Source organism: Buteo buteo, chromosome 18 (assembly GCF_964188355.1).
Source record: "Buteo buteo chromosome 18, bButBut1.hap1.1, whole genome shotgun sequence".
NCBI lineage: Eukaryota > Metazoa > Chordata > Aves > Accipitriformes > Accipitridae > Buteo > Buteo buteo.
The window spans coordinates 8212108-8229276 of NC_134188.1; the positions used below are offsets into that span (position 1 = coordinate 8212108).

General features: G+C 38.2%; 1 protein-coding gene across 3 annotated transcripts in view; it reads left to right on the forward strand.

Moving 5' to 3' along the window:
- Positions 1–17169, forward strand: part of XPO4 (exportin 4) — an 80225-nt gene that overhangs the window by 26516 nt on the left and 36540 nt on the right. For 2 of the 3 annotated variants that reach the window (XM_075050752.1, XM_075050753.1), the window contains exons 3-6: positions 1259–1400; positions 1664–1802; positions 13186–13302; positions 14096–14249. In XM_075050752.1, the coding sequence (XP_074906853.1) occupies positions 1259–1400; positions 1664–1802; positions 13186–13302; positions 14096–14249 (552 nt within the window). The remainder of the gene's footprint in view (positions 1–1258; positions 1401–1663; positions 1803–13185; positions 13303–14095; positions 14250–17169) is intronic. The other variant, XM_075050754.1, reaches the window with a different exon arrangement.

Below are 17169 nucleotides of genomic sequence, written 5' to 3' on the forward strand. Positions count from 1 at the left end.
ATTCTCTCTTTGTGTGAGCTTTGTACAGTTTGAAAAGCCAAAGACCCAGAAGTTAACAAATGCCAGAATTAAAATTGCCATGCAGGAATAATTTGGCTCATTTTTATGTATGTGTTAGACATACACATTAATCTTTTAATTAAGTGGTTACTTAGTTTTCCAAATTAAGCTAAGTAGATTTAAAGGTGGTTTATTTTGATTTAAGCATGTTAACCTGTGCAGGGTTTAGATTTGAAGCCTGATTAAATTTCTTAAAAACATTTAGCAAATTGGCCACTATCTTGGATATAAAACTTGCATATAAAGGAAATGTATATTATAAACTTGTGTGTATATAATCAGGGGAAGAAAGTTTGTTTTGTAGTTTTTTTAAAGCCCATCATCTCATGACCAAGGTTTTTTCAAACAAACTCAGTTTTTCTATTCCTGGCAGGTCAGCCACCATAGCTCAAACTCCACTTCTTGTTTGGGAATTTTATTTCACCATTTCATAATTTATGCTTCTGCCACCCTGTGGCTACACCCTTTCTGAATGCTCTTTCTGTGTTTTCTACAGAGCTCAGAATGTTTTGAAGCTGGCTACTGAGATACTGCCTGCTATTTCTAAGTTAAAATTTTTAAAAGCAAAACAACAACAATGTCTCTGTAGCTTTCTATTGTCATATAAATTAAAGTCAGATTCTGGAGTTTTTCTTTAAATTGTACTTTATAGTCACCCAAGCTGTTACCTTTTTCCATAATATCTTTTTTTCTAGTTTTTTTAGTGCATCCATATACAAAGCAATCAGATATTCAGATAATAAGGGCTATTGGTTCCTACACTGTGGTTGGAAGTTATATTTTGATTACCTCAAGATAAATATGCAAGCTTGAACATGATGTAGAAAACCTTAAATACACCAGTCTGTAAATAATCATATCTTAATTTATTGGGACTAAATCTGTCATCTTTCTTATTTTGTTCCACAGTTGTGTTATCATTCTTATTCCTGATCTTCGGCCTAGTCTCCTTGCACAGCCAGCTTATCTTCCCCTGAGTCACTGACTCAAATAATACTGGACAATTTGATAATTGGGTTATTGATTATTTTTCTCCCCTTTTGAGTTGTAAATTCTTTGCCTGTTTTCATAGCAAAAAAAAATAATTCAATTTAAGAATAAATAATACTAAATTCCATTAATTTTTTTGTTGGAAATGCATACAAGCTAAATACATGTATGTCTTTGATACTCAAGTTGCCTTTATTTTTCCCCACAGAAACTAGTAAAGTGGACTATGTCCTTTTTCAAGCTGCTACAGCAATAATGGAAGCAGTTGTAAGAGAATGGATTCTCTTGGAAAAAACTAGCATTGAGTCACTGCGAACATTCCTTCTAACCTATGTCTTACAAAGGCCTAAGTAAGTATAGAAAAAATACCTCTGAGCATGTAGGATTCTGCATAAAGTCTGGGTTAGCCTTTTTGTTTCTCAGGGTAGCGGTGGAAGACAATTTCAACAATAATTTATCTTCCCTTCTTAACACTTAGTTGACTTCTGTAGAGTTGTTGGCTTTCCCTTATGAATTCACATGAAATGTTTGAAAAAGAAATGTGTTTAAAATTTTATTGAGCATTGATGTTCAGAATTATTTGCAAGTATGTTTTTTGCAATGTTGTTCACAGCCTTCAAAAGTACGTTCGGGAGCAGATTCTGTTAGCAGTAGCGGTGATAGTGAAACGGGGATCATTAGACAAATCAATTGACTGCAAAAGCATTTTTCATGAAGTCAGCCAGTTGATCAGCAGCGGTAACCCCACTGTGGTAAGTATTTTATTTTTTTTTTCTTCAGAATTTAAGCAATCTGTATCAGCAGCATAAGTCATATAGTTAGTGACTCTGAAATCTTGTATACTTCTCTTATATAAAAACTAAAATTAGTAATTAAGTTGATATCTATTCAAGCAGTCATTTACCAAGTTGGAGATTTTTGAATAAGAATGTTTTGGGACTGGTAGTAGTGTGTGTAGTTCTTTGTTACACAATTACACCATATTTTTTAGGGAATAGGTTTCTATGAATAGCTGCTTTAAGTGCCATGGGGGTTTTTTGCTTCTCTGGGTTTCTTTAATAAAACAGTGTGATCTAAAATGGATTTTCTGTTAGCCGGCAGGTTCTCTACACACTCTGTTCCCCTTCCCTCTGTGCAGTGCTGCACCTTCCTGTGGCTCAGCTGTTGGTATAGGCTACCGAGCAAGAGGCATAGGCCTCTGCTGTTCTCTGGGAGGTGGGTAGATGGAGAGAAAGGGGTGTGAGGAAGTAAAACGTGGAATGGAAATACAAAACTTACTCTAGATTTAATGTCATACTACTAGGGGTAAGTGTTACCTTCCATACTGAGCTCAAAGTGGAAACAAGGTGTCCAATATCTATCTATGCATTTAGTGAAATTCCGTTTGCTATGCCAGGAGATAAGTTTAGAATAGGTCATAATAGAGGCATGTAACTGGAGATTAAAGAGAGGTGATTTTTCTCCTTCCAAATGCAGAATCAGAGAGTATGTAGATTCCATGCTGAAGCTTCAACTGAAGCTTTTCTCAAACAAAAACCTTGAGGAAACTGGCTCATAACACTACTGAGTGTTTAGAGCAGCAGTTGTACTAGATGCGAGCAGCAAATGTTTAACTCTGAAAATTCGATCAAAGTGTACTAGAAGTAATGCAGCTTATGTCATGGTCCTAAAAATACTGTGTCACCTCTGAGCACAAGTGATATCCCTCCAGGGTATGGAAATTTCAGTTACACTTGTAAACTTTAATTTCACAGTTATTTAGCTTAAGGAGAACATTTCAGCCTTTTTGTTGTGTGTAAGTTGGATAGAAATGGGTATTCCTTTAGAGCAATGCTGAGTTTGTGCTTTTTTTCCAGGAAGCATAGCCTTGTTATAAAAATGGAGTTACAACTGAGGTTTTCAAGTTTTATGCATGCCAGTGTGTATGCTCATGTAGTTTATATGATCTTTCCATAAAGATACAAAAGTGGAGTAAATAGAAACCTGGATGTTGACAGAGAAATCCTCTTTGAACTAGCTCTTGCACAGTCCAACTTCTACAGTTGTATTCTGTGGATGCAGTAGTAATATACAGACAGACTACACTGACCACAGTATACAGCAAGCTAAGGCTGCCTGCTGTAAGTGTATCATCCTGGGCTTGCTGCAGAACAGAGTGTGTCGCAGAGGAGCTCTGGCTGGGGGAAGGGACAGTATTTCACTGTCCTCTAATCCAAGTTCCGCTTGCTGCCACCATATAGAGACCAGGTTTGGCTCAGTTTTTCATTTCCCTTTATCCACCTCTCTTCACAAATATTACTTTCTCCATAATTTTTCCAAAGTATTTGTTCTCAAGTTTTAAGAATGGTATTGAAAAATGTCTTGATTATATAATGGTGTTTTCTATTCCGGTATGCTAATGTGATGTACTAGCAAAAAATGACATGCGATGCTGCTGGGAACATCTTTTCTGTAAGGTGCAGTATATGTTTGTTAGTCTTTGGCAAGCTGGTTATAAACACATATTCCCATGTTTGTATGAGGTTTTATATTATAAAATAGTTCTCATTCATAAAAATATTCTTGTAGTCTTCTGAGACTTTGCTGCAAGACAAACTCCTGTACTGGGACAGCTTCGTGTGACCCAGGACTTGGCATATGCAATAATAAGCAGTAATAAAATTGTTTGTCAGGACAGTACCTGCCACAACTGAGCTCTGAGTGGGCTCAGGGTATGCCTCTTGCGTAAATATAGCCCTTGCGTAAATATATAATAACTTCGAAAGGTTGTATGAAATAATTCATACAATGAATTATTCACTTATCTTTTCAAATATAGGTGAGGGGTTTTTTTATTAGTGTCCCTGTAGTGTTCAGCCGTGCCCATTAGGCCGTGTGGAACCACAGTGGTGCAGCTGCCTGGCTGCTGTGTAGAGTCTCAGCTAACGGTGCTTCAGGGTACAGTATGAGCTAAGGGACTAGTACTGCTTTTAAGATCACTTTGTATTTAAAAATGTTTAAAGTTCTCCAACATGGCTCTTAGCTGTTGATGGTGGCTTTCTACAGCAGTTCATAATTGAGAGAAAGTCCTTTTTAAAAAAGCGAAGTGGTCTCTTGCCTGCTTCCTACTTGCTTTCTCCTCTCTGCTGGCTCCAAAGCTTCCTGGCCCTTCTTTATCTTCCAAGAATAAAGTAGGTACTTCATCTTCTCCATTCCTTTCAATCCTCCACTCAGTTCCTGTCAGACATCTGTACTAGTTTTGTGTTTGTTAGGCACTCCTGCTCCATGAAACCTTTGGGACTTTTCAGTAACATCTTGTCAGGGTCAAGTCCTGAAGGTTGGTGCAATAAGGACAGCAGCCAATGTAGACGGTACTGTGTCTTTTGCCTGTGTCCTTTTGCAGGATTTGGTATGCTAAATACCTTAACTTCTGGAGTAGTACTTAAATATTTTCAGAAATGGATGTGTTCTGAGGATGGAACTTGAAGGTATGTTGAGTAATGTTGTGGCAAACTGACATGGGAGAAAGACTGATGTATGAACTGTTGCGAATGAAAAAAATGAAAAGGAGATTGGAAGGAAGAGAAGGACAATAGTGATGAAAGGAAGAAATTGGGCAGGAGATTAAAAAGATGGCTTTAGCATTGAGTAATCTCTTAATGGTGGAACACAGCGTACATGTTAAGGAAATAACAGGGCACTAAGGAGAAGTAATACTACAGGGATGGGAAGGATGCATGGTTAGAGCCAGGGTTTGAACCTAGAGCGTTGGCTCCTGCTGCTGCTTCCCTGCTGTACAGACCTTTATGGATCTCATGGAAGAAACCTGTATCTGAAAAGGGAAAGCAAACTATAGAGGGTCTGGCTGTCTATTAATTTATAAATGAGTTTAGGAAGTAATCTTCTGGGAGGACAAGGGTTAGCTTTGGAGTTCCTGGTTTTGTTTTTCCTGGCTTTTCCTGTAACACTAATACAAGCCATCCTCCTGCTCATGGAGGAGAGTCTGTAATCTCCCTCCAATAGCAATTTCAGGATCTCTTTTCACAATCTTCATCTCTGGGGGACAGGGCTTCTGGCAGTAGACGCAGTATCATGGGCCAATCTTAACATGTCAAATGCATGTTTTCTATCGCTGATATCAAGATTTCGGAGAATTGTGTGGGCCAAGTTCTTCTCAACTATAAATGCCTTCAATTTCTTGGCCTTTTCTTTTTGTGTTAGAATATTCTACTTTTGCATAGCTGAAGGATTTCGTTTGTCCTTCATCCTTGCCAGAAGGACAGGAATCCTGGCAGCAAAGGCCACTGATGCCCAGGAGGAGGAACTGGTCTGCGTGTGAACACTATCAGATGGACTTTGTTTAAAACTGGACTAGGATATGGGTCACACCTTGATTTCTTCCAGAATATGGGTAGGCAGATGTAGAAGGGTTCAACTGCTGTAGACCCCACACAGGACTGGGAAGCAACAGAAGCTGTGGGTTTTTTTACGATCTACAATGTGTACAGTAGAATGCATTCTAATATAAAACTCCATACCTGAAGCCTAAATTTTTCCGTATATACAAGATGACTTGTCAAGACCTACTGAAAGAGCTCTGGAGATCCTAACAATTCCTTCTCTCTTAAAATCTGTAAATCTGTTGGTCTGTTTCCCAATGTTCATGACTGGGCTAGAGAGGAGATTCAGATGCTTCAGGTTACCTAAAACTGCTGAGGAATGTGCTGTGGATGGATTTCATGTGAACAGTCAGAAATATTAATAGGCAGAACTCTAGGCATTCATCTTTATTGAAATTAATCTATCAATAATATTGGCTGCATAGATAACTAGTTACAGTTATTTAGCATTTATAGTTCTTATTTCTGTTCTTTAAGAGGAATTTTACTTCTGGATCCCTGTCTAGCTGTGGTTGTCTAATGTGATAGGGTAGGAGTTGGAGAGATCTCATGACTTTTACATTTTGACAAAAACTTATGTATTATTTTCCTCACTCTACCATCAGCTCTATCTTCTAGTCTAATAAAATTATTACCTTGTCCTATGAATCTTACTGCCCTTGAGACATGTTAGGTATAAAAAACAGATGATAAACCAGGATATTTAAGCTTCCTTCATGCTGATAAGTGCTTTATAAAGGCCAAAGTTAGTGTGTTAAAGATTGGTTTGGGAATTTTAGGGATCTAGAAACTACCAAATATGAGGTTAAAACTCGGTAATAGAAATGTAAGATAACTTTAAAGCATAAGTATTTTTTTAGTAGTTACATTAACCAAGGTGCCTTTTAAAATTTTCTGATTTTTCTTTTGAAAGAGAGCTGACTTTACTGGAAATGCAGTACAGCAAGACTCCAGCTAAGTTGTTTAATAACTTTAATATTAGAAATTAATAGCTCCCAGAATTATCATTTACAATAGAGCTACAGGTTCAAAGACAAGGCTGGGAAGCGAGGAGATGTGATCCAAAAGAGGTGTGCCCCCTGTTCTGTGTATAGCATCCAGGACACTTCATTTCCTCAATTCTGCAGTCTCCTGAGATGTGCAGGTGTGGAGGCCCTCACCTGTAGACCTCAGACTCACTGGGAAATAAGAAATAATGCCTTTCCATGTGTCACACCCATATTTCTTTTATTAATGTGGTAACACACAAATAAACAGGCTTGAGAGGAAAAGCCTCTTTAAGAAGTTTATTGACCCTAGCTGCTTGGTCTTTAGTCCTTCTTCCTCTCAGAGGTACTGTCCTTCTGAATATATATGTTCAGAAATAAACTGGATCTGTGTGGGAGTCTACTTAAAAACAACCAGCCTTCTCCCTCCTAACCTCTCTCCACCCCTTCTTTAAGCAGACTACTGTGGAGCACAGCCATGTAACACAGCTCATTTGGCATATCTGGCAGTATGGCAGGCAGAGGTGGGCAAGAAGGACCAGGAATGAGTAGTGGGAAAAGTGGGGGGAGAGGGGACGCTTGCCCACCAAAGAGCACTTGCCAGGATGATGTATATTTAAAGCTGGGTGATACTGATGGTGAGCTGCATGGCTAGTCTTACTATTCATTATTTTGAATTTAATTGAAAGCCTTGGATTTGTTCATGCAACTACTGTAGGACTGAAGATTCAACTGGTGCCTTTCAGACAAGAGCCTGGAGGAGGAAATGTTACCTCTAGATAAATGGTTTTCAGACCTTCACTTTTTTTGATGTGATTACTTTTTTTTTTCCTCCTGACTTCTGCTTCACAACTTTGCCTGTCTCCAGAGAAACAAAGAAAAGCATGTTTTGCACCTTAAGCTCCAGCAAACTCTGGCTGGACCTCTTCCATTATTACTAGAGGCTGCTACTTCCCTTCTCTCTCCACATGTGGCATGTGGCTTCACATGCCACAAGATCCTTCCTGTGGCCCCCAGTGGTTCACAGAGGAATTGGTTTTCTCTTCCTCAGCTCAACCTAGGGGTTTCTTCCCTCGCTTGGTTTGCCTGGTTCCCTCCAAGGAAGAAAGGCAGGGTCTCGCCTGGTGTGGTGTCTTAACCTGGTGGTGCTTGTCTGTCTTTGCATGGTGGCAGAGGGGGAATGGGAGGAAAGGGGTGCGCTGCCCAGCCAGTCCCTTACTGCTGACAGCACAAAACTGCAGCTGTGGGTCCTATTCCTATCATTCTGTCCCTGCTCTACGGCTCTTTTCCACCAGCTGGCTCATTTGGGAAGGAACAAACAGATAAAATCCAGTGGGTTCTTCCTGGTGCGTGCTTATATTTCTTCAGAATATATTCTGGTTTTCTTTGGTTGGGAACTACTACTTGAGGTCCTAGGTCCCCCTGCCTACCCCAATTGCAATACACAGAAGTTGAAAACCTGGAGTGGCCCCAGTTACTCTGTGTACGTAACGGTGTTTCTTTTGGTCCTGTGGCCATCCTGTTAACCTTTCCATTTGGAGTGGTAGCTTATGTTCTGGAGATTTAGATGCTCTGAAAATATTAGCAAATAGATCTATGCTTATTCGAGGAAGTTAGGGAAGAAGTATCTTACTGCGTTTCTAAAGGAAGCCTTGCTTTAAGCAATTTATTTGGTAAAATTGCTTTTGACATATTCTCACTACAGAATTTTATCAACTAGGAGCAGCACAGCAATTTCAACCTCTGATTTTTCTCTTTGATTCTTCCTGCTCTTGTGCAAGTTAAAATTAGCTGGTTTAGGGGTATTATTAAATGCCTCTTGTGGCTTTCCTTTGGTTTCAGTAACAGAGTTTACATTACACAGATGGAGATAAAAAGTCCTCTAAATGCATATTCAGGCTGGCAGTGATCTAATGTAACAGGGTAGATGTTATGATTTGCTCTGGTAAGGTGATACCTTTATTATTTTAAATGTACTTACTCATTTTTCTGTAGGTGTAAATGACTCCTGCAGAAGGCGAGGGGGGATGATGTTGCTTGATAGTTTAGGTTTTGTAGTAAAATGAATGATTTAATCAAACCTCTGACAACCTAGCTGTATCTCCACTCTGAATTTCAGAACAGAGGAAAACTTTTTGGTGTTGTGGTTCATTCTGCTTTGTCTGTTGGCTTTTCTGCCTCAGAGCTGGTGTACCACATGTCCATTTTTTCCTAAGCTGTATTTGAACTCTTCTTCCTTTCAGATGCTTTGTAACCTAACTACCCTCAAATGAAGCAGTTCACTTATTCCATGGGCAATCCAGGCACAAGTGTGAAATCCCTTCAAACATTATGGCTTTAACTTTTGTTATAGGGGACATTCCATTTAGAGGAATAAGTTGCATTTACCTTCTGCATCAGAGTTTTATGAATGGCATATAAATGTTGTTTAATGTTAAAATGGTGCATGGTCTTTCCATAGTGTCTGTGTTTTATTAGAGTAATTTAAAAAGAAAACCACTAAAACGATGTTACTACTGGGTGTCTGATTGCCAAGTTAATCTCTTATCACAAGTCCCATTGATCTTCTGTTTGAGCAGCTGAGAGTCTATTTTATGTATAGCGATCTTTCATAAAGTTTATTCCTGGTAATAAAGCTAACTGGGGTGAGTGCCAAGCTATTCTCAGAGGCAGTCCGCTCTCAACAAGAGACGTATTTTATTTTGTTAGATGGGGTTATTGTTTGGGTATGTACTTGTGGCAGAACTAGTGAAATTGCTAGCGAGTGAGTCAAACTAGGTTCAGAGGTGTACTCTTACTGGTATGAAATTAATGGCATTACTGCGCAATAGACATTCAGATCTGACTTTTAATATGATGCCCAGAGTCACGTGCGTTTTCTACTTATTACTGTATGGTATTACTAAATGGGATTGTTAATCTCTTCTATGGTGTGGCAAAAAACTTAAAAAATGCTACAAAATAACAAAAAAACCCTGCCGCTGTGGAACTTTACATGAATTAAGTGCATTCAATTTTATTATGTTTAAGAGGAAGTAATTTTATTTCACAGAGCACAACTGTATTGGCTTATCTGAAATTATGTTGTTCAGATTTTTGAAGTCTTCTTTTTTCTAATAGCCTGCATTTGTGTTGAGGTACTTAGTGTCTTCATACCAAACATACATGTAAATTTTAAAAAAGTATTTCAAAATATTAGTAGCTAACCTCCAGCAGAGTTACTTTTCATAAAGTAAAGTTTTACTTTTAGTAAAGTTTACTTAAGCTTTATTCCAGACTTTCTGAAGTATTACTGTGTATTCAGAAGAGTTCAATAGATGGTAGAGCACATGTTCTTTTAAGCTAACTAGTTTGTTAATCTTCATGTGAAAGTGGCAATCCTACTGCTATACACAACGATCTGTATAAATTCCTATGGTCTTATGGCAGTTTGGGGAAGCAGTGGTGGTTTTGTATGCAGCTCTGTGCAAATGCTTGTCATGGCAAGGATGGGTTACATGTCTTGATCTGTTCCTCTGCTCTTGTCTGTGTGCTAAACTCCTCGGGGTTGGCACCTACCTCTAGGAAACCAATCTCGAGCAATCTCCTCTCAGCCTGTTGTTGCAGTAAATTTTAAATTACTGGCCAATATCTTATTTTCAGTCTTTTCCTGCTCTGGTGACCTGGATATATGGGAGTACTTACAATTTGTTATGGATGCAACGGGTAAGCACAGATGCAGATAGTTACAGGAGGGCGTGGATGTGCTCATAATGCACACAGTGCCCTTGGGATGGTGAGGGAATGGGGCAGGATTTGCACCCCAGGTATTGAAATAGCAAGGTGAAGGAGTTGGTGGGATTCTGGGAATTCAGTGGGAGGGAGGAGAGCGGAGGGATACAGCGTGCCCTGGTGTTTGCTGTGAGCTAGGCTGCTGGAGGGTATAAAGTGTGTAAGTATCTAGTAATGTCACACTTCTCCTTTCATGCTCAAAGTAGGTACTGATGTCAGAACTACCTGAAATAGCTCTTACTGAAATCAGGGGGGCAGGTAACTGCTCAAGCTGCTTTATCAGGCTCTTAACAGATTCAGTCAGCCTAGCTGCATCCATTGCTTTTCACATCTTTGAAGAGATTCTTTACCATCAATCATATAATTTAACCTTCCTTTTAAATTTCTCCTTGAAACCAGGAGAAAAGCACACAAAAAAATATGGAACTCACTTTTATCATGCAATAGCACATTACTATCCAAACAGAAAGGATAAATTATTATATACCATGTAAACAAACTGGAGAAAATGGAAGGAGAAACATCTATTATTTCAGCTAATGTTAACTATTTGTAACCACGGTGGGAACAAACTTTTTTTTTCCTATTGCTGCTTACCTGTCATTTGAACTTAGTGATTTATTTTCCAATAATTGACAACCGACTGCAAGTGATGGGTGCGCTGCATCTCTGCCCTGCTTGTCCTGTGGTGGTCTGGATGGTGGCTTGGTGTGACGTTCTTTGCATGATAAAGCAGAGGCAGCTTAGCTTTAGCCAGGCTGTTGTACTATTGTAGTCATTAACACTACTTGGTAATCATGGTAAGTTACAAAGCATCAAACTGTAGATTTGTAATTGCAACTAATGACGTCCTTGCATCATGGCTCCTCTGAGCTGAAAAGTATCAGTGTGTCAGTAATTCAAGCATCAAATAAAAGCCTGTGTTTCAAAGTATTTAGAGAGCCTTGTGAGACTTCTGCATCTCCTGGCACATAATGAAACTGGGCAATGTTCTCTGGCAACTTTGCGTTATTCCTTTAAAAACATGTATTCTTATCTGAAGCATTGTTCTAGAGCCAAACTTCAGGGGTTTTTTTCAGTTTGGGTTTTTTTTCCACCCAGATTAATTGTTTTCATATGGAACTTTTAATGTTGGATTTAAAATTCAGTGTTAGCCTATGCTGATATTTTTTTTATATTGGATCAAATCTGGATTTTCTCCAAATAAAAAATATTTATTGTGTAAATAGCTTACATAGAAATTTGGAAATAAAATACTGAAATGTTTGAGCTAATTAGAAATATTTCTAAGTCTAGTATAGAACTGAAAAAAAATTGCACTTTTGCTGGAGTAGTTTAAAGTGCGATGCTGTTTTTCACTGGCTAAACGTTGCTTTTATCATACGTTATGTGTGACAGTGGTGACTGTAAATGAGAAATAGTCCACTTGAAATAAATAGGTATTTCTTCAAAATGGGGAAGCTTGGATTTAGCAACTGATCAGCAATATGCTGGTCCACTGTACAGCTTCATTATATAGTAGAAGAGAAAACCCATATATTATCACGAAGCCACTATGTTCTATCTGTCTGGGACTTATTTAGCAAGTAAGAATGTTAATTTAGTGTATACTGGCTAAGATAACTAGTTGTCTGGGGGGTCAAGGTACTGACTTCAGAGGCATTTCTGAACAAAGATGTTGCAGTTGGTGGGTGGATGGCACTGGTCTCAGCTGTTGTATGAGCTTGCATAAATAGTATCATCTCCACTTTAATCTTTCGGGTGTTCAGAGGTAGTGTGCATATTTCTGTTTAACCCCTGGACACTTGCTGGCATGCATGACCCTTTAACAATTCCTATCCCTCTGTCCATCCCTGGCACCTTGGCTCCAAACAGTCTGGGAGGATAGCCAGTAATTTTGAAGTTTTTTGTTAAGAACATCTCTTTAACAGAAAGTGTTTTCATTTCCTCCGTATACAGTTTCTATTGTGCTTGTTATAGTAGTGTGTGGCACACTCCTGAAGTACTGCTTGCATCTCCACTATACAATATTTACTTCCCTTTGTGTGTAATGATCAGTTAAAAAAATATTAAAACTGGTGATGGTGGTTACTGGACTTTGGCATCAGGAAAAAAGCTTTTTTTTTATTTAAAAAAACAGCAACAAAGGCTGGAGCAGTGTGTTTCATAAAGGAAAGCTGGCTTTTAAGTTGTGTTTTAGGATAAGCATTTGATTTACCTTACCTTACGTTTTGAGAATGAAAAAGATACTTAAACCTTCAGTCTTCATGGATATGTCTCTCTAAAATTAACGTGCCTTTTTCATACTAATTTTTATACCACTTCAGAGACATTATTCTAATAGAGTAGTTTTAAAGGTTGTTTCTGTTGTGCTTTGGAGGGAAGTATCCAAAAGCTTCGAAGCATCAGAGCTTTCTGCGTATTCCTCTCATTTATTTTTTCTGGTGGGGGGAGACGGAAAAGATCTAGTAAATGGTATATTGCAGGTGGTATTTTTTGACTAGCTTTTATCACTTTCAGTGGTATAATTTTAATCATGATCAAATACCAACGCGGTAAGTGTAGCAAATGCAAAGAAGGGCCAAAACAAACTTCAGGTGACCTGAACTATTAGATCAATAGAAATAAGTGGAAACTGAATCTTCCCTGAAACTAATACCTGTAAAGCCATGCGCACAGGGAGAGAAAGTAAGCAGCAAGGCTGGGAAATGGAATGCAATAAATTTGTTTCCATTTTGTAGTGATGATTGCACAGATGCTAATTTTTTATATTGCTCAAATAATTGAATTTCTTTGTAAGGATGGAGCCTTGATGATTCCAGAGATGGTTCACCCAAGGAACTATACTCCTGAAAGTTCGACTTGTTCTAGTTTGTGTTAGAAGAAACTGAAGTAATAGTCATAGAAAAATGCTAATAAAAAAATTTAAGGACAATGTAGGTGGTATTACGTTATTGGACATCTTTTAGTTATATTATTCCCCCTTATTTTCTTTATAGCAAACATTGGCCTGTTCCATTTTAACGGCGTTGTTGAGCGAGTTCTCAAGTTCAAGTAAAACCAGCAACATTGGACTAAGCATGGAGTTCCATGGTAACTGTAAACGTATATTTCAGGTAAACTAGTTCTGTATCAATATATGCTACCTGTCTTTCTAAAATTTAAACATTGAGAAGCAGAAGTACTTTCTTGTGCCAGGTGCATTCAGGTACAGCGCGTGCCTAACAGCATTTAATAGAACAAATATTTTATTATGACTGCAGATACTGGCTACTTCAGGAAAGCTGATAATGTATTTTTTAAAAACTTATATCAAAAAGGTGCAATCCCTTTTTACCCATTTTATGAATGTAGAGCTACAGGTCTTTATGTGGTTGGACTCTTTAATTCCTTGGCTACCAATTGCAAACAAAACGAATACTCTGTGGAACAATGATAGTCTTAAATATAGCTTTGGTTTAAAGCCAAGGAGAGCTATGTATTTAAAAATATTATTGCAGATGGTGTAGTCTGGTTGTCTCAGATGTATTGTTTGGCCAGGCAGAAATGTTTTTGTGAAGGCATTGCTTTAAACTGACTGTTGTGGAACAACTTACCAACTTTTTTTCATGCCAAAGACCAACCCTCTCCTCCACCAGTTGTTAAAAACATATTAAGTTTTTCTTTTAATGACTAGCATTTATGAGAAGATTTTTTTCTTTATTCTTTACAAACACAATCTATTAATTTTGGCAAATGGGCAGGGGGGAAGGGGGTTCTGACTGAAAACTTCAGAATATTTTCTGTATTTTAATGAAAAATAGGGTGAAACGAGAAAATTCTTTTCTCTTTAGAGAAGTATTTATTTTTAATCAACATTTTAATTAATGACTGAGAGACTCTAATATATTGTGTTCGTCCTGACTCTAGGAGGACGATCTGCGACAGATCTTCATGCTCACAGTAGAGGTACTTCAGGAATTCAGCAGACGTGAAAACCTCAATGCTCAGATGTCTTCGGTGTTTCAGCGTTATCTTGCACTAGCCAATCAGGTCTTAAGCTGGAACTTCCTTCCTCCAAATTATATCCTTTTAATGTCAGGCCCTTTATTGCAGCTGACTTGGGTCAATTCTACCAGATGATAAGTAAAGTCTTTGTGAGGAAAGAAAAATGTAAAACTTATAAGCCTTATTTAGTCCTTGATTTATGTTTTCTTCCATTAGTGCTCTTGGTCACCCCCCTGCTTGCTAACCAATGCTTACATACAGAAGCTGCTGCTGCTCTTCATTAAAGTTTTAAAGTGTTTCATATAAAAGGCAAAACTAGTTCAGCAGAGCAGTCCCCAGTTATGGGTTGATGGTCTGTCTGGTTGGTGCAGGGAGGAGGAAAAGTGTAATATAAAGCTTTAGTGCAGAAACAAATGGTGAAGAGGTCTAAGCTCTGTGGAATTTTTTTCCAGAGATGTGATCTGTCCTACTTTTCTCCCTCAGAAGAGGAGGGGGCAGGTAAACGCCCCATCATCTAGGAATGTACATGTTCAACTGACTCCCCATAAAAGAGCATGGTCATATACTAGAACATGTAATAGGTTCTTTTCAATCTGTAGAAAACGTATTTGCTAGCTGAGAGGAGAAATGGCATCTCCTTTTTACACAGGTGCCATTGCTTCCATTTTGACATCTTTCTGATGTGTGCTGATTATGAAAGTCCAGACAAAGGTGGATATGGAAAGTAGAGGAGAAAATGGGAATCAGAAAGAGAAAGAGTCTTAGTGAGGGAGAGAAGAAAAAAGATATAAAAATGCTCAGCCCAAAAAACTGGCTAGAAGAATATTGTAGAAATAATCGATCACATTCTCTATTTAATAAAGGGTTAAGACAGCACTTGCAGTAAAACATTACAATGGCTCTTTTAATAGCTAGACCGTCCTTCAGATGCTCAGCAAAATTTCCAAGAGCCAAATTTTTAAGCTGGTTTATAAACTTTTTTCTTAAAACCTTTTGAAATTGCTACTAAGTTATATATACTGCAGGAATCTTGATGTTGCCTTCAAATCCTCTGTAAAGAATTTTATTTGCTTTCCTGGTTTGATGGTCAGAAGGTGATATCTGTGTGGTTTTGTTGTCTTTGATTCTGTTCATTATGCAGCGGGCAGCAAAACTGAAATTTATTTGAAACTGGATATTCCTTGGTTCACATCTGTAAAGCAGAATACCAGTTATATTGTCTTTATGGAAGGTGACATGGATTAAAAGTAAATATCACACTCCTATTGATCACTGAAGTGATTTGGCAGGGGTCCAGAGAAGAATTTAGTGCATGTGCCTACAGGCTGAGACTGGAGTCAAATTATTGCATCTTATAGTTTTTTGGAAGAGGATTTGGGATTTGTAAGAATTCAAATAATGTGTGAACGTTTCCCCCCCCAAGCTGTAACGTTAAATAGAAAGGAAATGCTCTTGTGTTTGTGCAGTGGTGGTTCCCTCTGAATTTTAGTCTTGCTCTGTGCAAACCTCTGATGGTAGTCCTAAATACTGATCTTGTTACAGTTTGAGAGTGAAGGCTCTAGTTCTTCATGAGCATTTTATCCTAGGCTAAGGTTTGCAGTGGTGGAACTAGATATACACAAGCAAGATGTGGAGCCTTGGGAGTTCCAGCTTTCACTTATACCTCTAAATAATAGAAGTTATTTAGTCTATAGGTGCTAGTAAATAAGTGTTAATTGAAATAGCTAAGCAAGCCATACTGCTGCTTAAGGTTAACTGTTTTCTGCTACTTGACCTACTTTAGATACTACAGCTGTTAAGCAAATTCTGGCCACTTGTGGAGATCGGATGGACCTTTAGTCTGAACCATCACAAGTGCTCTTGCATGGCACTATTTCAAATCTTTTCATAACTTCTGCTCCACTTGATACCATCTCTTTGTTTTCTACCATTGGTCATTCCATTTTGTTGTAAGAATTACAGTGCCAGCTTGGGTCTCCCTCCTTTATGTAGCAACTTGTTTTTACAGAACTTGGAATGGCTTTAATCATCCTTGAGAAATGTGGGTCTTAGCTGATGAAGATTCAATAACTGTTGGGATTTACGCACCATGTTGATTGTATTTGGCATAAATCTCTCTTCCTTAAGGTGACTAGTTTAAAAGTAACTGTTGATTGTTAGCTCATGGGCAGTGAAACTTAACTTGGCTGCAGTTTCTAAATAGATAGCACATTACATAAGAACATAAGAATTGCTGTGTTGATTGATCAGTTGGTATCTTTTTGGTATCCTCTTTCCAAATCTTGACAGTACATATGCTGAAGCAATGGGCATAAATTTAATACTCAAAGCATGGAGTAAAATGATCCATTGTATCCACAGATATGTCTTTTTTCCTTTAGTTGGTATTTCCCTTGGCAAGATAGTATTGATTCTCAGTATTCCCTGCAGCATAACAGTAGTCTGCAGTATTTGTATATAATCTTTAGCAAGATTCTTGTATCTCCAAAAAAAGGAAGTAGCATAAATATGCATTAACTCTAGAGTGACCATCGTCAAGAGGCACGTTATTTAAATCATTGAGTTGTGAGAATTGCATCAAAACATATCTCTTCTCAAGAGTTCTTGTGCTGTTAGAGGATAACTTAGTATGTGTTGCATTGTTAAATGCAGTCTTAGACAGTGCTGCCACCATTAATAACAGAAGAGTTGTAGTAAGTCTATTGTCTATCGCTAGCATGAAAGTTGCTTTCTGGAATAGCTTTCTCATTGGAGCAACGAAAGGAGAGAGGCTGGGACCTACCTACTTTCGAGTTAGTATTTTTCAAGTATCTTGGGATGTAGTGCCTGCAATAGGAAGGGCAGGGCATGATGGCCTAGGAGACCTCCTTTCAGTCATGTGCAGTTACTTCCATTTCATTTTATTAACACACATGCAATCATCTATTGTTATTTTTATTTGCTACCTCAAGATATTAGTTCACCTGGTGTTTGCGGATGCTTCAGAGGTTTTTGGC